At 39.0% G+C, this 24,207-nt stretch overlaps 1 protein-coding gene across 1 annotated transcript; it reads right to left on the reverse strand.

The window, feature by feature from the left end:
• Window positions 1–2,970: 2,970 nt before the first annotated feature.
• On the reverse strand, window positions 2,971–13,086 carry slc39a8 (solute carrier family 39 member 8; the record flags this gene model as incomplete). The annotated part of the gene is made up of 8 exons (XM_079261688.1): window positions 2,971–3,117; window positions 3,701–3,885; window positions 5,820–6,027; window positions 6,932–7,102; window positions 8,640–8,762; window positions 8,864–9,033; window positions 12,348–12,510; window positions 12,862–13,086. The coding sequence occupies 8 exons, from the start codon at window positions 13,084–13,086 to the stop codon at window positions 2,971–2,973; spliced, it is 1,392 nt and encodes a 463-aa protein (XP_079117814.1).
• Window positions 13,087–24,207: the final 11,121 nt, after the last annotated feature.

Below are 24,207 nucleotides of genomic sequence, written 5' to 3' on the forward strand. Positions count from 1 at the left end.
TGCGTTCAGTGTCCTCGGAAAAAGTCTGAAAGGGAACGGGGATTCTAAAAATGCAGGACTTCCGATATTTTTACATATAATTTCTCTTCTACTGTTGATTCTTACTTCATGGATGTTGTATATTTGCACTTTAACTACGTGCAATATGTTATTAGCAAATATATCCTATATATCAGCGAAATGTAACAATTTTCTCCCTGAAGAGTCAGAAAACATGAAAAAAAAACTAAGCGCTCTTAACGCAACATACGGGACTTTCTAACTGAATTTAAAGGGCTCGCAAAATGCTTTTTTCCCCTTCATTGTTTTCTGTTTTATTTTTATCGTTAGAGTGACATGTTATCACCTTAAACGTCACAAAAAACGAGGCGAGAAACGTAATTTAAAGATTTCATTTTTTATTTATTTATTTTTTTTCAATCTATTATCATTTTTAAGCAAAGGTCCCGTCTGAAGGAAGACGTGAGCCACTCGGGCAGGACACTTTGTTCAGGAGATATCTCTAAGAAAATGTATTTTTGGTTGTAATGGAAAGCAGACTTTTTTTTTTTTTTTTTTTTTATAGAGAGGGGGTTTTTGCAAAAAAAAAACAAAAACAAAAAAAAAACTATGACCGGATCATGGTCCGAACCTCTGTAACGAGTGCAACTGAATAAATGCAGAACCGTCCAACAAATGGCATCTGAAATGCATCCAGGTGAGTTTGTCTGAGAAAGGTCTAAACATATGTCTATGCTGGCAGTTATATAACTATTTTGTTTTGTAAACAATAAATATAAACAGTGTTTTTAAACAGCTATATCATTGAAATGGTACAGTGGTAAACTTAATGGTGTAAAACCATTTTTGAGAAGACAAGTGCAATTAGTAACCAAAATAAGCAAGTCCCATTAAGCTTTATAAAGCTAAATAAAACAAAATAATAAATAATAGGTCTAATTTAAAGTCAGTTAGTTCCAGAAAAGTGCAGCCAAGCAGATAGTAATGAACACTAATGGGTTTGAACCATCTAAAAACAAATATGAAACATGGCCATTCTTTTTTTTTTTTTTTAAAAAGTTGAGTAATCCATTTGACTGACTTTAAATCATAGACCGTATAAGAAAGTCTATATACGGTCTATGCTCTAGACCACAGGTGTCAAACTCCAGTCCTCGAGGGCTGGTTTCCTGCAGGTTTTTGTTGTTTCCATGCTCCAACACACCTGACTCAAATTAATACACATGTTAACAAGAAGCAGCTGGATCCATTTGATTTGAATCAGGTGTGTTGGTAGAGGGAAACAACAAAAACCAGCTGGATACTGGCCCTCAAGGACTGGAGTTTGACACCTCTGCTCTAGACTGTATATCTCTGTGGTGATGAGTAGGTAGGACCACAGCAAGGACCACTGATGTCGCCCCCTAGTGGCAGGGATCACTCATTACATCGGTCCCAGGAAGTGACGTTTCATCTTTAGAGCGCTTTTCATGACACTTAATAAAAATACTAAAGTGCAAAACATTTAAAATAAAGATCACCATAATCAACATTTCTATCAAGAATGTTTACATTAATCTGTTATGACAATATTCACTCATTATTTATACAGCAACCCAAAGTGCTTAACAAAGAAAATGGGAGCATGAAAAAACCCAACTGGTTGAAATAAAATATTTAAGAACTGCACAAAATAAAAATTAATATTAAAAGTATTAAATTATTTTTGATACCCATGTTAATAAGCTTGATGAGCTACCAATCAGAACTATGGTTGCCAATAAAATTTCAGGGTTGATCAGCCCAGCAGCAATTTACTCTTCCGAAATTAACCTTTTGTATAAAATTTTATTATTTATATCATAAATATGTTTTTCTTTTTTGCCATTTCTGCTTGTAACTGCTAGACTAGAAAACCTGCTAAAACATCTGTAAAACTATACAACTATGGAAGTACATAATTACATATTTAATTAACAATAGTTCAGTTTTGCAAAATACCCACAATGGTGATTATGAAAAATGATAAATGTGTGTATTGACATGGGCATACCATGACGTTTGAAGCAAATGTTAAAGATGACTGACATGGAGACATCCATTAGCTTTTCAAGACTTGTGTCAGAATTTTTTTCACGTTACCGCACTTCCCACATCTGCACATGTGGGATCACACAGGAAGATACAGTACGTTTAACATGAGGGCAACATAAACACTGGTGTTGCTCAACAGCAGGTTTTGTGCATCACTTCCCAAGCAGGAACGCCCTTTCTTCCAGTCCAGGCTTTGTTGTTGGGGTCCGTCATAATGTTCTTGATCATATTCTGGTTCTGGCTCAAACATTTTCCATGCTTATCAAATTTAAAGTTTTAGACGCAGGTGGTTGTACAACAACGATACTCAGCAACTGAAATTTAGTTTTTACTTTACATAAAACTAAGTTATCCAAACCGATCTATGAAATTGCAATAATTACATTTAATTAAATAAAATATTAGATTTAGAAAGGACTAAAAAGTCTAATTTACCACCTGGAAGCTAAAATGCCAGTGTTTCTATGCATGGGATTATTTTTGAAGAACAAACACAAGACGAGCCTTGGAAAAATATGTATCTATCTATCAATTCCAAGTTTTACTCTTTAGTTTTCACCTCTTTGGTAACTGAAGTGCCCAGTGTTCTGTAAACTCTCTCGCAGCATCATTGAGGTAAACGAAAAATATTTCAAAAGATACGAAGACCAATAAAATCATTTATTGTCTCCTTAAAACAAATTTAATTAGACTTTGCATAAAGTGATTGTAAAGATTTTCTAAAGCAAACATTTCACTAAATTCATCGTTCAAAAGGTAAAAAAAGTTTACATTTGTTTTCCCTTTTTAACATTTAGTTTTGTTTGTACAAAACATTCAGTTTACATTCACTTTCCCGCCCCGGAACGAGAGCAGAAACGAAGGCAGCTGGTTTTCAAGTAGGGGCCTTGGCCCCTTCTAGCCCAGGTTAATGTCCCCTGCAAACATGGTGATGAGGAGGATGATGGTGAATCCGGTGAGCAGTCCTGCGTTCTGAATCAGGAAGAAGATGATCTTGCTGGAAGTTCGTTGTTGTTCTCGAGCTATACTGTCCATTTCTGGAAACTGAAACAAGGAATGGAAACCACTACTGTTATTTTATTTTTAGAATTGTGTGCTAACTACACAGACTGGCTTGATCTGGGTGTAAAATGGGTCTTGTTAACTAATGTCATTGATCATTGTAAATAAATCCTATTAAAAGACCAAAACCAAGCAGGAACTGATGTTAATGACAATCATTCCCCAGCAACTCAAACATAATAAAATTATGTATCATTTAATTGTATATTTATTTTAATTATGCTGGATATAAAAATAATTGTCTTATTGGCCCTTTTTTTTTAATTATTATTTATTTTGCTTGCATTTTGTAGAACTGCTATGATGAAGCTATTTTCAGCATAAATCTTTATGTGACCTTCTTGTACGTCTGACATTTCACCACCAGGGGGCAGCACAGCCAGCAGGTCCTCACATGTAGATAAAGTAAAACTTTGGAAAAAGACCCATCAGGGAAGATTTATGTTTTCAGCAGGAATAAAGTGATTACAGGAGACTCTTTAACATTTGAAAGGATGTCAGGAGTGTTAAATTAAAAGAAAAATGGAAAGGAAACATGTCAGACACACCGAAACAGTTAACTCACCATGTCTGCAAGAGCGATGTACAGAAACATTCCTCCTGCGATGGCAAAGATTGCGTTGGGGGCAAAGTTGCTTCCAAGCAGGATGCCGAACACTAGACCAATGTAACATGACATGGCTGACAGCAGGTTGAAGAAAATGGCTTGAGGAATGCTCATTCCAGCATTCAGCAGGATAACAAAATCACCTGCAGGGAAAACGCAGCATTAGAGAAAAAAAAGAATCTGCAAAACCTTTGTGCTTTTTCTTTTTTTATTATATATTATAACCAAAGGGGGGAAAAATCCTTTTTTTTAAACTCAGTTGTCGAAATACATTTGCATTTTATCTGAATATTTCTTTTTACACATTTTATATAAATAGAGAAGCTCTTATTGCTTCTGAGCGGACTTTCAAGGTTTGTGAGAAGACGTTGCATTGAAGCAAATGTGCAGTTAATTAATAGTTTGTTAATAAAATTTTATGACTTTTAAAGAGCAAACACCGTAAATATTTCTTAAACATGGACAGGAGAGACAGAGACTGTCCACAGAGCAACTTTGCTCTGTACATAATATACATGCATTAATCTATCAATTAGTTTGGTTTACTGTTTTTTTAAATGAAATGTTTAACTTTTTACATTGTTTTGTGTTTAATTCATGTTTGTGTGTCTTGTTAATCCAAGGACTATAGATGGAAATTAGTTCTGAGAGCTACAATCTGGTACTAGGAATATTTTCTTTGTGATTAATGCTGATGTTTATTGTCCCTGTCAAATAAACTAAATGAATAAAAATAAATTAAATTAATAAATAATAAGTTACTGTAAACAGAAAGATCTTTCTTATTAAATTTATTCGTAGATATAAGCTTACATATATTCTTGAGATGCACTAATAGCACATTTTTTCAAACCAAGTACTCATGTGTGAGTACTTGCTGTCACAGGGCACAGAAATGAGTACTAATAAATCCCATTACATGTAACTGGTAGGAGTGTGGACCAGGAAATAAGATGCGATGACCGAGTGTTTAATTATGTGATATATCAAATGGATGATTCTGTGAACATCTTGCAAAGCAGGGGTCACTGACTCTGGTTCTCGAGACCTAAAACCAGCAGAATGCCCTGCAGGTTTTAGTGTTTCCCTGCTGCAATACACCCGACCCAAATCAACGGCCCATTACCAGGCAGGTGCAGAAGATGACAAGTTGTTGAATCAAGTGTGTTGTAGCAATGAAACAGGAACCTCGGGACTGGAGTTGGTGACCCCTGGTCGGCTGTAGGACTTTAAAAACTGTCAGAAATCTTCGCAAATGAGGAGAAAAAAAGTGGTTTTTGGTGTATTTGGTTCATCAGCGAGACAAGGCACCAAAATCCCCAAAATCAGCTTCACTTGTCAGATAATGCAAAATTCTGATTTTTAATATGCCATGAGTAATAATTTAGTTTTTTATGCATTAAAGCATTTATTCCACGTGTTTTAGTGTCACATTCAATAATATTGGAACACTTTAATGAAGACCTGATATGAGTTCACGCACATAGTATCAGACTGATAGCTGCATCATATTGGTATGGGGGCATATGATGATAAGACATCTGACTACAACCAGAACTCACTTACATTAAAAATACATACATATATGAATAAACGTAGCTCATAATAATATAGGTCACTAAAAAATGTCTATGATCACCTGACAAAATAAAACATGTTATATGCAATGCTGGTAAAAGTGGTTTTGTGAATGGCTGTGGATTTTCCTGCTGGGCAGTCATGTTTAAATGAGCAATATTTTAAGATGGAGCAACACTTTTTATTGATAAAAAGATATGGACAAAACAGTCATTTTAAGCTCGTCAACTATTTTCAGCCTGTTTCACCTGCTCCTGTCTGACTCCTTCGGTTAGTGTGAAGATGCATCATGGTTGGAAAGAAACACAAAGCAAAGTCAAACACAGCAAAGATGTGTGAAGAAGGGATGAGAGATAAAATAAAGGAAAATATTGTTGCTTGTATTCCACAACTTGACACATTACTGTTGATGTCATAAAAACTTCCCTGCAAGCTCTGAACCGTCTAAATGCTGCTTTTGAGGAGGCTCTTGCTTAGTTTTTACAGCTTTATTACTCACCCAGCTCATGCGGAAACTCCTCACACACGATGGCGGTGGACGTGCTGAAGCCCGTCAGTATGGACACAGTGAACGACGCACCGATGGCCAGACCATCGATGAAGTTGTGCAGGGCGTCGCTCAGGGTTATCATCCATGCCACCGTCTTAATGCTGGTGATGTGTTTCCCACGCAGCCAGTGGCACATCACACTGGACACCTGGGCATCCTGGAAAAGTGACAAAACAGATGAAAGGCGGGTGCTACTGTTTCACCATGGCAAAAAGTCATGTGCAAACACATAGATTTAGTGAAAAACATAAGTCAAAGTTCAGGTCATCCAGAAAAGACATAAGAAGGTTGCACATTGTCCTCAAAGTATTAGGTCACTGATATTTATCCTCAAATGTTCGGGTGTTATCAGTTGCTGATCGTCTCATGACAAAGCGACATTGAAGCTGAGAAATTCATCTTAAACATGAATGTCCTTTTCTAGATGGTTATCAATAGTTAATCAGGTCATCTTATCAGACAGGTCATCTTTTTAAATGACTAAATGTTTAATGAAAAGTGAAGAGCAACCTCTGCTATACCCGGACTAAAAGTCAGGTTGTCACAAAGCTGAAACTGAAGATCCATCTAAGAGCTTTGATCAACAAAGGTGCTGATTAATGAAATGTAGGAGATACTGCTGTTTGCAACGGTACTCCTTAATTACATCTATAATGGTTTGGCATGTTGATGAAAGGAAATTTAAGAACAGACAGACACAAACAGAGCCCTTGGCATTTGGTTTGAGTTATTCTGCAGAGAAAAGGAGCTGAGCCTTTACAAGTAGTGGACGAACAAGGAGTCTTTGTGTCCAAATCGGACAATCTCAGCATTTACCGTCATGGGAGGGAATGGAGGCCAATGGCTTAATTTCACTGCTAGACCTCTAGTATGTCTGTGCAGCATTTTCTGTCTCTTTAAACCAGAATTCCTCCATACAGCACCGTTAACTTTTGACAGAATCTCTAATCAGGGCTCGTCGGTGATAACGGCTCAATAAATGTAAATCGTGTTTCCTGCTTCCTGTACGAACTATGTCAGGTCATTTGAGATATTTGAGTTCTTTAAGGCATAAATTGTACCTGACACGTGCTCACATTCGTCTGCGCTGGATCAGGATCCGGGCTGCTGTTATCAGTAGTGATGGTGGAGATGTTGGTCAAAACTATGGCGTCCTTTTTTTCTGGTATGTCACCATTTTGGAGAGTGTTTTCTTGAGGTGGATCTGAAGGAGTGAAGTGGCTGTGGCCATGCTGAAATGACATACAAAGGCATTAGACAAAAGAGCCGAAGCTCCATTTCCAAGCTAAAACAAATGTCACAAATAAAGAGTGGCTGTAAAATATTAACAGGCCATCCTGGGAAACTGATAAGAGCGGTTTAAATGTCCAAATCAGGTTAAAACACCACTTTTGGTGTAAGACTGCTAAGACTTGTTTAGCTGTCCTCAGAATTGCCCAAAAATGCTATTTTGGTTATTATGTCAAATATAATAACAGAGCAAAATAAAAAAAATAGCCCAACTAGCCTTGTTGTATGATACATTGTTTCACTTTGTACACATCACATACATAAACACACCCTAAATTCTCCAATGAAATGTCATCAGGTGTGTGTGATAGTGAAATGTCATCGCCAGCAAATCTCTGGCATATCACACACGTGGCCACCGCAGATAAAAATCCATCGAAGAATCAGTGTTTTCACAAGCTTATCTTAGGAATGAACTAATGATAAGATAAAATAGAAGTGGGCACAGGGGTGATTGCTGTTGCAGGTTATTAAAACAGTAGCTGTCACAGCTGACTGATTGACGGGAAATAGGCTGAGGACTTTCTCCGAAAGAATACAATGAGCTGAAAAACAATATGGACGCCTTTTTTGGGGGGACTTTAAAGAGTTTTGACATTGCTTTGCGCCTCCAGAATGCTTCACTGACAACTGTACACTGATGGCATGCCCATGCATGGAAAGCTAGGGCCCAGCTGACCCCAAATGAAGTAAAAACAAGACCGTGAATGTTAGAAGAATCCCATCACTTGCAGCTTCCTTGAACCAACCTTTAGGCACATGGCCAATAATCATTATCTTTTTGGAGTCAGAAGTGACTTTAAATTATACGAGTTTGAGAATAGCGCTGACTGAACAAAGTTTCTTCTTGGCCTAATTTGATTCAATTTAATTCAGCTTTATTTGTATAGCGCCACTTCACAACAGTTTTATCTCAGGACACTTTACAAACACATCAATTTGAGCCATTTCATAATAGATAGCCTAGTTAAAACACAGATTACATTGAATCTTGACTTCAGTCCAATCCCCTAATATCTATTTGATTATGGAATTAGTTAAAAAACATCAAACTGATCAAGGGGAATAAATCGAGAGGATGACAATATAAAGACTTCACAAATGCATGTAGAGCAGGTGCCAAGAAGCCATAAATTACAATTCCTTCAAGAGGAAAAGGGCAGGTCACCCTGACCGTTAAATTATAGATACAAAACAACCCTGTTTTTTTTATTTTAATGGACGTTAACATTTCTAATTGTATTCTCAGCCTTTCATTATTGAGTGGTACCTTGATGGGTATAGACACACAAATAGACACACGTCTGTTTGATGTGGATTTGATAAGGATTTGATATAGAAACACAATAAAAATGATTCACAACATCCTTCATGTCCCAAACACTCCCATAAACCAAATTAGATGAACCACAATAATAAATTATATGTCTGTGCAATAAAAGTGACTTAATAAAGCCACTCGTTGCACTCTTGGCTCACCTCGTGGTCCATGCGGAGAGATATCTTCAATATCTTTTCCACAAAGAAGAGGAGGTAAAATCCTCCAAATATTCCAATCGCGTTTGCCACATAGTTATCAGCTTTGGGATCAAAACCAAGGGCCTGTGGGTAAAAAGGAGGATTGTAACAGCCTGTCTCGTTCCTAGCTTGTACATTTATTTGCATTTAATAGCCAACAAAACACCAGGCTTTGTTTTACCAACCTCTGGTATGAGCTGCAGCACAGCGTTGGAGAAGAGCGTCCCGATGGCCAGGCCGATGAAGTAGGTCAACACTTTAGGGAAGTAAGACTTCTTGGTGAAGGGGATCAGCAGGAGACCAAGCAGAGATGCCAGGTTGATTATAGTGACAGCCAGAAAGCCATAACCCCACACTGCAAGGACACACATGATAGAGACAATTACTCTGAGTTAATGTTAAAAATGGCAACTTTAAGTCTTTACATTTTCACGTCGTATTTGATGCAAACGTACAAAGATGACATTGCAAATGTTTTATTTGACAAAAAAGACAATGTTGTTTATGAAGAGTGGAGATTTTCTGATGGAAACGGTCAGATTGTTGTAACTGTGTGAGCAGCTCTGAAGGGAGGGGGGCTGCTGTGGCGGCTCAGGACACCGTGGAGCATCAGGGCCACTTCATGGGAGTCAACCCACCAAAATGGAGAGGGAAAATACTCCAATACAAAGACAGGCGACATAAGGATCAGAATCTGGATCTAGACACTTTATTCTCCAACCTCTCACTGCTGATTAAAACATTTTGTTCACAAGACGTGCATGTTAATCTAACAGCTGGTTTAAATACTGCTGTGTCAGATTTTCTACGAAGGAACTGTGCAGAGTACGTGCTGTTAGTGGTTTATGGACAATCACAAACCAAATGGTTTCTACTAATGGAACTGTTTAGTCTGCTGACTTTGGCTCTGGTGGAACCATAAAGTATATCTGGAGTTCTAGTCCAGCAAGTCAGATAATGAATATCCAGGCTGATACTTCCTGTTTGGTGTTTGCTGGTCATTGTTTAAAATTCAGCCGTAGTCATGTGAAATAGAAAGAATATGATCTAAAGTTTTAAGTGTTTGAGATATAATAAAATGTTCTGAAAATGAAAGAAATCTGGTCCATACAAGTGTTCAATGCCAGACAGAGCCTGAAATGAACAGCTCATTACACCACTATGATGTATTGAACAAAAGCGGAGCTTAAATGTAAAAGCAGCGTGAAGAAAAGCTACGCACACTTTCTTCTACCGAAATTAAGGTGAGTATTAGCCAGAAGATGTTTAGTAGATAAATGCACTTGATTAATTGATTGTCATTAATGTGAGATTCTGTGTTGTCAGCAGTATTAAGGTATAACTCTATATGAAGGAAGAAAGGCATCAGCAATCCTAGAGGAGCTCTTATTTTTGCTCATAAAGGGTTATAAAAACATTAGCAAAACAAATAGGAGTCCATCGTTCAGTCATTCAAGACAGTTTCCAAACTTTTTAGAGGCGGACGTTCCAGAAAGTTATTTACAAATGGAAAAAAAAGAGATTGAGATACATCTCAGATGCTACAGGCCTCAGTTAAATGTTTAGGTTCATGACAACATCTTTTTTTAAAAAGACTCAACAAGCGTGGCTTGCTTGGAAAAGTCGCCGGAGAAAATCTGGGAAAAAAAACAAACAAACAAAAACTTAAGACTCAGGATCAAAAGAAAACACCAAACTTCCAGCACAGATTTATTTTTTTGTTTGGACAGATAGCATGAAAGAGGAAATGTTTCTAACGCAACATGCTTTATGAAAAGAAAAACAAACAAACACAACAACACAAATGCCTCATACTAACAGTCAGGCACAGTGGTGGAGGGATGATGATTTGAGTCTGCAGCTGCGAGACCTGGACACCTCGCAGACACCAAGTTTACTATGAACTCGTCTGTACTCCAAATGTGCTAAATATTTACTCAAACTGGGTCATAACTGAATAACAATCCAACACGGCAGCAAATGGCTCATTTGTGTTTGGTAAAAAATAGCTTAACAAAAATCGAGGTGCTACAACATCCCAGCCAAAGTCCAGACCTCTAGCTGATTAAAATACTGTCGAGGGACCTGAAGTCAGGTAGGTAAAGAGAAGTGGATCAAAAGTCCTCCAAAACCAATGTGAGACACTGATAACAACACACAGAGACTGATTACTTCAGACTATTGTTAAAAATGGCTCTAAAGGCATCTAAATCCTGAACTTTTAGGGTTTTTAATGTGCTATTTCTGCATTTTGCCTCATTTTGTGTTTAATCTTTAATTACACAGTGTTATACGAGTTGTTAGTTTTCTGTGAATTTAGAAGTAAAAGCAACAACAGCAGTCATGACATGATTATTCTGTTCCTTATGGTAATGAAATGAGTGAAAAACAAAAGGGCTTGACGTGTAACGTGCTGATGTATGTAGCCGCAGTGATTAAATCAGTCACTGTTCCTTTACTCCAGATCGTCATGGTGATGACATCATCATGACAGGTTAAGACTTTACATCATCACAATAATAATATGATTAAATAATACACAAGTCTGTTAGTGCATTTTGTTTCTTGTGGAGCACAAATTATGTTACAATTAGGCTAAAAGAATGTCATCTGACTTTATGTTACTCTTTAAGCTGAATTTTTCTGCAATGTCTTTTTTTTTGTCCTTTTTTATATCTTTGGTCCTTTTTTTTATATAATAAAATCAAGCATTTTTATCCAACTTACTGACTTAATGAAGCTCATCGACTCAAAATTGTATCCTTTTTTTTAAATAAAAATATAAATTTTAGTCTCTTGTTAATTATAAATAACATCAACTTTCACCTCTAAAATGAGGATAACTCTTTTCTTTGTTCTAACGTGACACCATTCATACACTTTTATTTTGTCTAACCTCAGTGAGGTTAGGAGCAGCTCACCAGTAACTTGAAGCCAAACAAACACCTTAATATTCTAATAATATGTAATAATGAGTCATTTATGGCTGATTTCTATGTGCTTACAGAGCAGAGTTCACTGGTGTGTCATCTGAAACAAATATATTGACATTACATTGCATCTTTATCTGAATAAAACACTCATTTTTCTATTTTTTCTGTCTGTTCTCAAACATGCCTCTCACAGAGATTATTACTCAATGTAAGAATATTATTATTAGTAAGCAGAAGCATCAAGATATGAGAGATAACTGAAATAAAACAGAAGATGGGGGTATGCTAATGGTTAGGATTTGTCCTTTCATGGTTTTCCTGCAACAGCTGAAATTCCAGCTTTGAAAGCTCCGAAAAATCCCAGATTTCTACAGAAAACTTCAGTAAGTTCATAAGCTTATTTACTGATCATGTGTTGTAACCTTTGGAAAGCTCCAGCGTGGTTATTAAGAAAAAGAAAAAAAAAGATTTTCACTTACATTCATAAATAATTATGAATTAAATCAGTGACTGATCTTATTCAGCTTATAGTGTTTAATTTGTTTGAGCAGAACTCTTTTTAAATGGTTGGGTAAAAAATATCCACAGAAATGTCCAAATATTTCCAATAATGTGAGTTTTTGTAGATGAAAGTGTTACATGTATAATTCAATGCAACAAGCTGGCTGTGACCTGTTAATTATCTGAGCTGCAGGAATCTTGACAAATAAACCAGCGATGGGATGAAGCAACTCACCAGAGTAGTCGAGAGGCGGCAGCTTCACGGGGGTGGTGTAGGGGCAGGAGGGCAGCAACACCTGGGTCAACACAGCAGGGCAGATCCTCCCCAGATGTCCCACGGTCAGCTCGGTGACATTACTGAACCCAAAGTGGGACAAAATCTCCTCTGCAGAGGAACACTGAGGGGCAGTGGGATGTTATTAGGACAATTTTTTTTTTTTTCTTCCACTCGCTCTGTTCTTATTTCTTCTTCATGCACTTCTGATTATAATTTCTTAGTGGCAAGGGACAAAAATATGTTTAAATACAAGCAAGAAATAAAAAAGGGGATGAGCTGAAGGATAGTTTTAGATGTGCACACCATTAAATGACTTAATAAATGACAGCTTTCGGCATTAGAACATAATGTCCAAAAAAGGGAAAAATGCACATGCAAACAGAGGAAATGCTTATAACCTGCATACAATAATGACAACATGGGGATTTAATACAATATGAATGATTAAAAGATAAGTTTAAAATGCAAATACCTCTTTGTTTTCCAGTGGATTTTCTTCATTTATTAAATCTGATCTTCTTGCTGAGATTAAAAGCAGTAAATCTTCCAGATTATCTGTGGTAATTGATTTATTCTCACCATAGAAGTGCAAAATATTCTCCAAAAATTTTTCTCCATCCTGTGTGTTAACTTTCACACTGTGGGACGCACAGATGAAAGCCAAAACGCACACAGAAACCCATCTGAGATGAACCATCTCGACTTTTAAGTGTTAGTGTTTCTCCTGAAATTTAAATCTGCGTCTTTTGCACTTGGGACATTTTTTAAAACACACAATTACTGAAGTGAAGAAACCCGCGGAGTTTGGACGCAGCGCAGAATCAGATCCATGTCAGGAAGAGATGAAATCCTGTTTTTGGTCTTTGCCGTCCTCTTTCCTCTTCTCCCGTTGCCGAGCTGCTCTGGCTGATTTATCAGGACTGTCTGAGGTAGATGACGTTCAAAAATCAGCTTTAAAGCCTAAAAATGGAGGTGACCGACCGCGTGCAGCCGCTGTTCCTACGCTTTGCTCTGTGAATGGCTTTCTCAGTTTGTTTGCAACGTGCTCGCTCTCACTCACTCACACACACACACACACACACACACACACACACACACACACACACACACACACACACACGCACACACACACGCACACACACCACGGCAACAGGGGGGGGATTTGTGGGTGGTTATTTATGTGACGATGGGGAGGAAAACAACATGCGGGATGTGTGCAGATGTGTTTTCGTTCATTAAAGTTTGAAACAGCTGGAAGAAAATAGACATAAAAACAAACAGGAGTTTGAGTTAGTTTTGTCGCCATCTAGTGGTGACGGGTTGTCAATGCAGGTTCCGTCAAATATCACATTGAGTCTTAATTAGGCCCGAGCACCTTGGCGGTGCGAAGGCCTATTGTAATTGCAGCGTTTATTATTATTATTATTAGGCCCGAGCACCTTGGCGGTGCGAAGGCCTATTGTAATTGCAGCGTTTATTATTAGGCCCGAGCACCTTGGCGGTGCGAAGGCCTATTGTAATTGCAGCGTTTATTATTAGGCCCGAGCACCTTGGCGGTGCGAAGGCCTATTGTAATTGCAGCGTTTATTATTATTATTAGGCCCGAGCACCTTGGCGGTGCGAAGGCCTATTGTAATTGCAGCGTTTATTATTAGGCCCGAGCACCTTGGCGGTGCGAAGGCCTATTGTAATTGCAGCGTTTATTAGGCCCGAGCACCTTGGCGGTGCGAAGGCCTATTGTAATTGCAGCGTTTATTATTATTATTAGGCCCGAGCACCTTGGCGGTGCGAAGGCCTATTGTAATTGCAGTGTTTATTAGGCCCGAGCACCTTGGCGGTGCGAAGGCCTATTGTAATTGCAGTGTTTATTATTATTAGGCCCGAGCACCTTGGCGGTGCGAAGGCCTATTGTAATTGCAGTGTTTATTAGGCCCGAGCACCTTGGCGGTGCGAAGGCCTATTGTAATTGCAGTGTTTATTATTATTATTATTATTTTTATTCGGACACTTCGCGTGCTTTTTTGGAGGCCTGAACGTGCTCGAAAACTCACCAAATTTTGCGTACCCCCCCAAGGGAATACGAAAAATTTGATATTTTGAGGTGCTCCAGAATGTTTGGGCGACACTGAACGAGAGCGCCACCTATTTTAGGTGCCCCGCCACTGCATGTCGTTAATCTTTATGAAAATTTATACACATGATCTACATGCTAGGGTGAACAAAAAATCCTCTTAATGTCATGGTGAAATGTTCACAGGAAGGCGGCCATTTTAGGTCAAAGTCAATATTTTGGCGTTTTAGCACCTCGCATTTTAACGAACTCGTCCTAGGGCTTTTATCCCACTGAGCCACAAATTGCTCAGGATGTTCAGGAGGCTTGTGTGATTAAATGTTGTGTTATTTCTTCTAATAGGAGACTTAGTTTACGAGGGGCGGGGCCTCAAAGTTTGATGTCTCGCCATGAAAAATTAAACGGATATAACTCCCCCATAAAGCAACATTTCTGCACCAAATTTGCTAGATATGATGGCAGTCCCCTCCTACAGAGTTCTATATGTCAATATTTTGATTATGAAATAGCCACGCCCCCTGGAGGTCAAAAGTGTTGTTTTTTGCTCACACACCCATAACTCGGGCTTGGTAGACCCTACATGGCCCAAATTCACTCAGGCATCACAAAACATGTTGGTGAAGAGATCTGGTAAAGGACGTTGCTCTACGCTGCACGGCGTGCCCGTGACGCCATGGCGAAGTTCCATGCGGCGGCGTGACATCATAAATCACTATAAAATTGTCAATTTTGATCTGATCACCCTAAAACTTATAGGGATTAATAAGGGATCAGTCCTGAACAGATTAATGTGACCATTGCTGGTGTAGACTTAAGCCCCGCCCACTTACAACAGGAAGTGGTTTTTTCCACGTTTGAGGGTCATGCTTCTAAGCAAATGGTCCAAAACACTTGAGCCTCCTCCAAAACATGTCAAACCCTTTCATGATGCCACAATAAAAATCTCAAGTCGCTACGCTAAACGGGACATGGCGAATGGCGGTCCAACGCCATGAAACAGGAAGTACCTGTGACCAAGCCATGGAACATTGGACCGCCACCATACTTGTCATGACTGATGACAGTAAGGCCCTGAACTAAGCCCCATTGAAACATTATGGAATAAATGGAGCATGTCTCCATAGCGCCCCCTACAAAATTTCAATCAATCAGCCCCGCCCACTACATGGACCGACATGAATAAAATTCAGCACAGTTGGAGAACCTTCCAGTACCTTCAAAAAAGTCTCTTGGACATATGGGCTAAATTCAACAGGAAGTCCGCAATTTTCAAAAAGGTGCCATTTTTGGGGTCATTTCTTTGCCATGCATTTTAAACAACTCCTCCTAGGGATATTGTCCAACTGACACCCAACTTGCACAGGATGCTCAGGAGGCATGTGTGATTTAAAGTTGTGTTATTTCTTCTAATAGAAGATTTAGTTTAGGAGGGGCGGGCCCTCAAAGTTTTATGTCTCATTAACAAAGATTTATTGCTAAAACTCCCACATAAAACAACATATCAGCACAGGAATCGACACATTTGATGCCAGTTCCATGATGAACAAAATCTACAATGCAATAATATGACTATGAACTAGCCCCACCCCTTGGCAACAACAAGTGTCTGATATCATGAACCAGGAAGTACCTGTAACAAAGCCATGAAATTGTTGATCTTCACCATACTTGTCATGAGTCATGAAAGTTATGCCCTCAATAGAGTAAAATTACAATATAGTGGAGAAGATAGTAAATGGCTCCATAGCGCCCCCTACAATATTTCAATCAATCAGCCCCGCCCACTACATTGTCTGATATGGATCAAATTCAGCACATTTGTAGACCCTTCCCGTACCTTAAAAAAAGCCTCTTGGACATATGGGCTAAATCAAACAGGAAGTCAGCCATGTTGAAAAAGGTGACATTTTTGGGGTCATTTCTGTCATTTTCTTTGCCATGCATTTTGAGGAACTTCTCCTAAGAATTTAGTCCAACTTTAACCCAAATGAGTCAGGATGCTCAAGAGGCATGTGTGATTAAAAGTTGTGCTATTTTCTTTAATAGGGGATATCATTTAGGAGAGGTGGGGCAGCAAAGCAGATGTGATGCAATGAAAAGGAAAACTGACATAACTCCCACAAAAAACAACCAAACTGCACCAAATTCACTACAGATGATGCCAGTCATATTCTTCACATTTGTGCATGTCAATAATTAGATGATAAGTTAGCCCCGCCCCTTGGTGACAGGAAGTGACCGTTCATAAGGCCTAAATGGCCTGAAGTGCAGTCTGGCTGCACTTTAGGTTGAGAGAGGCATGGGAAGGATGTTGCCAGGGCAGGCGGTGGCATTATGCCGAGTGGCGCCATGGTGCGAGGGCCTATATCACCGCTTGCGGTTTTAATTATTATTATTATTATTATTATTATTATTATTATTATTATTATTTTTATTCGGACACTTCGCGTGCTTTTTTGGAGGCCTGAACGTGCTCGAAAACTCACCAAATTTTGCGTACCCCCCCAAGGGAATACGAAAAATTTGATATTTTGAGGTGCTCCAGAATGTTTGGGCGAAACTGAATGAGAGCGCCACCTATTTTAGGTGCCCCGCCACTGCATGTCGTTAATCTTTATGAAAATTCATACACATGATCTACATGACAGGGCGAAGAAAAAATCCTCTTAATGTCATGGTGAAATGTCGACAGGAAGGCGGCCATTTCAGGTCAAAGTCAATATTTTGGCGTTTTAGCGCCTCGCATTTTAACGAACTCGTCCTAGGGCTTTTATCCCACTGAGCCACAAATTGCTCAGGATGTTCAGGAGGCATGTGTGATTAAATGTTGTGTTATTTCTTCTAATAGGAGACTTAGTTTAGGAGGGGCGGGGCCTCAAATTTTGATGTCTCGCCATGAAAAATTAAACAGATATAACTCCCACATAAAGCAACATTTCTGCACCAAATTTGCTAGATATGATGGCAGTCCCCTCCTACAGAGTTCTATATGTCAATATTTTGATTATGAAATAGCCACGCCCCCTGGAGGCCAAAAGTGTTGTTTTTTATTCACACACCCATAACTCTGGCTTGGTGGACACCACATGGCCCAAATTCACTCAGGCATCACAAAACATGTTGGTGAAGAGATCTGATAAAGGACGTTGCTCTACGCTGCACGGCGTGCCCGTGACGCCATGGCGAAGTTCCATGCGGCGGCGTGACATCATAAATCACTATAAAATTGTCAATTTTGATCTGATCACCCTAAAATTTATAGGGATTAATAAGGGATCAGTCCTGAAAAGATTAATGTGACCATTGCTGGTCTAGACCTAAGCTCCGCCCACTTACAACAGGAAGTGGTTTTTTCCACGTTTGAGGGTCATGCTTCTAAGCAAATGGTCCCAAACACTTGAGACTCCTCCAAAACATGTCAAACCCTTTCATGATGCCACAATCAAAACCTCAAGTCGCTACGCTAAACGGGACATGGCGAATGGCGGCCCAACGCCATGAAACAGGAAGTACCTGTGACCAAGCCATGGAACCTTGGACCGCCACCATACTTGCCATGACTGATGACAGTAAGGCCCTGAACTAAGCCCCATTGAAACATTATGGAATAAATGGAGCATGTCTCCATAGCGCCCCCTACAATATTTCAATCAATCAGCCCCGCCCACTACATTGATCGACATGGATAAAATTCAGCACAGTTGTAGAACCTGCCACTACCTTCAAAAAAGTCTCTTGGACATATGGGCTAAATTCAACAGGAAGTCGGCCATTTTGAAAAAGGTGTCATTTTTGGGGTCATTTCTTTGCCATGCATTTTAAACAACTCCTCCTAGGGATATTGTCCAACTGACACCCAACTTGCACAGGATGCTCAGGAGGCATGTGTGATTTAAAGTTGTGTTATTTCTTCTAATAGAAGATTTAGTTTAGGAGGGGCGGGCCCTCAAAGTTTGATGTCTCATTAACAAAGACTTATTGCTAAAACTCCCATATAAAACAACATATCAGCACAGGAATCGACACATTTGATGCCAGTCCCATGATGAACAAAATATACAATGCAATAATATGACTATGAATTAGCCCCACCCCTTGGCAACAACAAGTGTCTGATATCATGAACCAGGAAGTACCTGTAACAAAGCCATGAAATTGTTGATCTTCACCATACTTGCCATGACTCATGACAGTTATGTCCTTAATAGAGTAAAATTAAAATATAGTGGAGAAGATAGTAAATGGCTCCATAGCGCCCCCTACAATATTTCAATCAATCAGCCCCGCCCACTACATTGACTGACATGGATAAAATTCAGCATACTTGTAGACCCTCCCTCTACCTTCAAAAAAGTCTCTTGGACATATGGGCTAAATCAAACAGGAAGTCGGCCATTTTGAAAAAGGTGCCATTTTTGGGGTCATTTCTGTCATTTTCTTTGCCATGCATTTTGAGAAGGTCCTCCTAAGAATTTTCTCCAACTGTAACCCAAATGAGTCAGGATGCTCAAGCTGCATATCTGATTAAAAGTTGTGTTATTTCTTTTAATAGGGGATATCGTTTAGGAGAGGCGGGGCAGCGAAGCAGATGTGATCCAATGAAAAGGAAAACTGACATAACTCCCACAAAAAACAACCAACCATATTTATAGACATGTATGTACAGATGAACATGCAGGTCCATCTGAAGGAATTATTAATTATGTGAATCAGTTTCATATGTGTTTTCTTGTTTAGAAGCAGACTGATTGCTCTTTGATTTATAGACATTTGTTCGGATTCTTGGATAGAGTGGTATTGGATCAGCTCTGTTGATGGATTGATTAAAACATCCAGTGTGGCTAATACTTACAACAATAAGTTACTGAAAACTATATTTATGTAAATGATGTTAACAGTTTTTAACAAATGTCACAGGCATGTTAATAAGCATAATGAATTAAAACTAAACTTGAAGCATTTATGTATTATTCCTCCCTGTTGCTCTTTGTCTGTACTGTGGGGGATTACATGAAAAAGAAAAAATCTGAGGCTTTGGTTCTGAGAATGAGCAGCTAATTCTTGTTTTGAATAAAGTAAAAATAATGTAACATCCATTTATGGAAAACTGGTGGGATTTTTTTTTCAATTTCATTAAACACTGTGGCATATTTGATCCACTTTTAGATTATTTTTTTCAATTTATTGAAGCCAGAGTATGTAAGATTTCAAAGCGATTCTTTCCAACACTAGGTGGCAAACACCATGTAGTGAGCAAAACCACACAACTGCTACCTCTACAAACCACCACAGGGCGGAAGTAGTGAGCTAAACTTGCTCCTCACCCCTCCCATCCTCTAAATACAGCGGAACCGTCACCGTCCACAAGACTCAAAGTTTATTTACAAACTGTGTGATGACATCCAGTATTTCAGCTCCACATGAACCGGTAAGTAACTGTTAACACAACAGGCTCTTCGTCATGCTGAAAATGATACTCTCTTATGGTGTTTTTTTTGCAAAGTAGTACGTAAAAATGACAATATCGCGTATGGAATAAACGGTGGTACTAAGAAGAGGCTAAGCTACGTGCTAAGCTAGCTATAGTTGTTAGGCTAATTCTAACTTTATTAATATTTCTGCATATATTCAGCTGATGTTAGACTGAATCAGCCTAACACAGGCAGTCAGACACTGACATAATGCAGAATTTACATGTTTGAATGTTGTTACAGCGATGATCCGTGTACACACTTGTTTTCAGTGATGAATATGACATGTTAAGGTTGCCAGGAAGGCCGAGGCAGGGCTGGTGGACGGTCCGAGGACAAGCGGGTCAGTCTGAGGAAGACGACCTGCAGCTTCCAGAGATGTGACTGGCTAGCTGTAGTACAGGTAAAATGCAGTTTCATGTTCACTGTTTTGTCTCAAGATATTACTGATAAAAAACATTTATTACAGGAATTCCACAGTATTCCAATAACCAACAATGGTAAACGAGGCTGAAGTTAGCTTCCGATTCGCAATATGTGTAAAGGGCAATTCCACTGAATTTTTCGGAAACACCACATTAGACCAGGTCCTGACAAAAAACTACAACACTTGGACTCTTAAAACCTGCGTTAAAATATTCCACATACTATGCAGATTCAATAAAACATAGTGTCTGATTTGTGAAATCTTTATTCTATTTGTGAAAATGCAAATAAGGGTCATTTCATGACTTTTTTGGCATCTGGACCACATTACATCAGGTCCTGACAAAAAACTAAAACACTTAGACTCTTCAAATATGGGCTAAAATATTCCACATACTATACCAGTTTTTTGTCAGTACCTGGTCTAATGTGGTGGTGTTTCCAAAAAATTCAGTGTAATTGCCCTTTACACATATTGCAGCCATAAGCTGCGGATCGGAAGCTAACTTCAGCCTCGTCAATGGTAACTGTTTTATGTATTATTTGTTGTTGTAACATAAATGTAATTTTATATTTGAGCTTGTTACCTACTGCTCTGTCTTCCATATGTTACTTGTTGCTTTGGCATCCAGACATTAGTTTTAGATATTACAGTAATATATTAACTTAGTCTCTGAACAAAGTTGGTAGACACAGACCTTCACTAAAAAATCTGATCTTTCACTTTTCACTTTGTTTTCCATCAGTTAGTAAAATGTGGCTCTATTTATCTAACCAATCTTTTGTATAATTTTGCAGAGACGTCTTGATGACATAAATGTGAAGGACCTAAGAAGACTCACATCCCAGCTCCTCAGAAGGAAACAAGGCTTGATTCCCAGTTGCTGTGTGGCTACTGAAGAGCAGTTTCCTGATCTGCACAGACACAACATTGGTTTTGTTTTTGGTGTTTGATTCTTTTTTTTTTTTCTAGTAAACCACAATTTAATAGCATTTCTGTGGAATCTATTGTTTACATGTTCGTTGATTGTATTGTTTCTTACTTATAACTTTGTGTTACTAATTAAGTAATTTGAGCTACTTTGTACACTTTGAAGCGTTTTTAAAATAAAGAAATTTAAATGCTTTTCCCCATTTATTCAATACATTCAAGTCATCTAAATAACTGCAGTAGGATGTGATCATACAGGAACAAGATAAAAGTTTATTACAATTTATGACTGTAATAAATACAGATCTAACAGTGTATAAACACAGCACAAATCCCACAGAGAAAAGTCTATGATCCACAAACAGAAGACACAACTATATACAAAAGATCAACCAACCGGCACCAAATTCACTACAGATGATGCCAGTCATATTCTTCACATTTGTGCATGTCAATAATTAGATGATAAGTTAGCCCCGCCCCTTGGTGACAGGAAGTGACCGTTCATAAGGCCTAAATGGCCTGAAGTGCAGTCTGGCTGCACTTTAGGTTGAGAGAGGCATGGGAAGGATGTTGGCAGGGGAGGCGGTGGCATTATGCCGAGCGGCGCCATGGTGCGAGGGCCTATATCACCGCTTGCGGTTTTAATTATTATTATTATTATTAGGCCCGAGCACCTTGGCGGTGCGAAGGCCTATTGTAATTGCAGTGTTTATTATTATTATTATTATTATTATTATTATTATTATTAGGCCCGAGCACCTTGGCGGTGCGAAGGCCTATTGTAATTGCAGCGTTTATTATTATTATTAGGCCCGAGCACCTTGGCGGTGCGAAGGCCTATTGTAATTGCAGCGTTTATTATTATTATTATTATTATTATTATTATTATTATTATTATTATTATTCTCCTAATAAATGAATTGCTTTTTTGGAGGCCTGAACATGCTCAAAAACTCACCAAATTTTGCATACCCCCCCAAGGGAATGCGAAAAATTTGATATTTTGAGGTGCTCCAGAATGTTTGGGCGAAACTGAATGAGAGCGCCACCTATTTTAGGTGCCCCGCCACTGCATGTCATTAATCTTTATGAAAATTCATACACATGATCTACATGCTAGGGCGAACAAAAACTCCTCTTAATGTCATGGTGAAATGTCGACAGGAAGGCGGCCATTTTAGGTCAAAGTCAATATTTTGGCGTTTTAGCACCTCGCATTTTAACGAACTCGTCCTAGAGCTTTTATCCCACTGAGCCACAAATTGCTCAGGATGTTCAGGAGGCATGTGTGATTAAATGTTGTGTTATTTCTTCTAATAGGAGACTTAGTTTACGAGGGGCGGGGCCTCAAAGTTTGATGTCTCGCCAGGAAAAATTAAACGGATATAACTCCCACATAAAGCAACATTTCTGCACCAAATTTGCTAGATATGATGGCAGTCCCCTCCTACAGAGTTCTATATGTCAATATTTTGATTATGAAATAGCCACGCCCCCTGGAGGTCAAAAGTGTTGTTTTTTGCTCACACACCCATAACTCTGGCTTGGTGGACACCACATGGCCCAAATTCACTCAGGCATCACAAAACATGTTGGTGAAGAGATCTTATAAAGGACGTTGCTCTACGCTGCACGGCGTGCCCGTGACGCCATGGCGAAGTTCCATGCGGCGGCGTGACATCATAAATCACTATAAAATTGTCAATTTTGATCTGATCACCCTAAAACTTATAGGGATTAATAAGGGATCAGTCCTGAACAGATTACTGTGACCATTGCTGGTGTAGACCTAAACTCCGCCCACTTACAACAGGAAGTGTTTTTTTGCACGTTTGAGGGTCATGCTTCTAAGCAAATGGTCCAAAACACTTGAGCCTCCTCCAAAACATGTCAAACCCTTTCATGATGCCACAATAAAAACCTCAAGTCGCTACGCTAAACGGGACATGGCGAATGGCGGTCCAACGCCATGAAACAGGAAGTACCTGTGACCAAGCCATGGAACCTTGGACCGCAACCATACTTGCCATGACTGATGACAGTAAGGCCCTGAACTAAGCCCCATTGAAACATAATGGAATACATGGAGCATGTCTCCATAGCGCCCCCTACAAAATTTCAATCAATCAGCCCCGCCCACTACATGGACCGACATGGATAAAATTCAGCACAGTTGGAGAACCTTCCAGTACCTTCAAAAAAGTCTCTTGGACATATGGGCTAAATTCAACAGGAAGTCGGGCATTTTGAAAAAGGTGCCATTTTTGGGGTCATTTCTTTGCCATGCATTTTAAACAACTCCTCCTAGGGATATTGTCCAACTGACACCCAACTTGCACAGGATGCTCAGGAGGCATGTGTGATGTAAAGTTGTGTTATTTCTTCTAATAGAAGATTTAGTTTAGGAGGGGCGGGCCCTCAAAGTTTTATGTCTTATTAACAATGACTTATTGCTAAAACTCCCACATAAAACAACATATCAGCACAGGAATCGACACATTTGATGCCAGTCCCATGATGAACAAAATCTACAATGCAATAATGGGACTATGAATTAGCCCCACCCCTTGGCAACAAGAAGTGTCTGATATCATGAACCAGGAAGTACCTGTAACAAAGCCATGAAACCTTTGATCTTCACCATACTTGCCATGAGTCATGAAAGTTATGTCCTTAATAGAGTAAAATTAAAATATAGTGGAGAAGATAGTAAATGGCTCCATAGCGCCCCCTACAATATTTCAATCAATCAGCCCCGCCCACTACATTGACTGACATGGATAAAATTCAGCACACTCATAGACCATTCCAGCACCTTCAAAAAAGTCTCTTGGACATATGGGCTAAATCAAACAGGAAGTCGGCCATTTTGAAAAAGGTGTCATTTTTGGGGTCATTTCTGTCATTTTCTTTGTC

Source organism: Telmatherina bonti (genome assembly GCF_933228915.1).
Source record: "Telmatherina bonti genome assembly, chromosome: 22".
NCBI lineage: Eukaryota > Metazoa > Chordata > Actinopteri > Atheriniformes > Telmatherinidae > Telmatherina > Telmatherina bonti.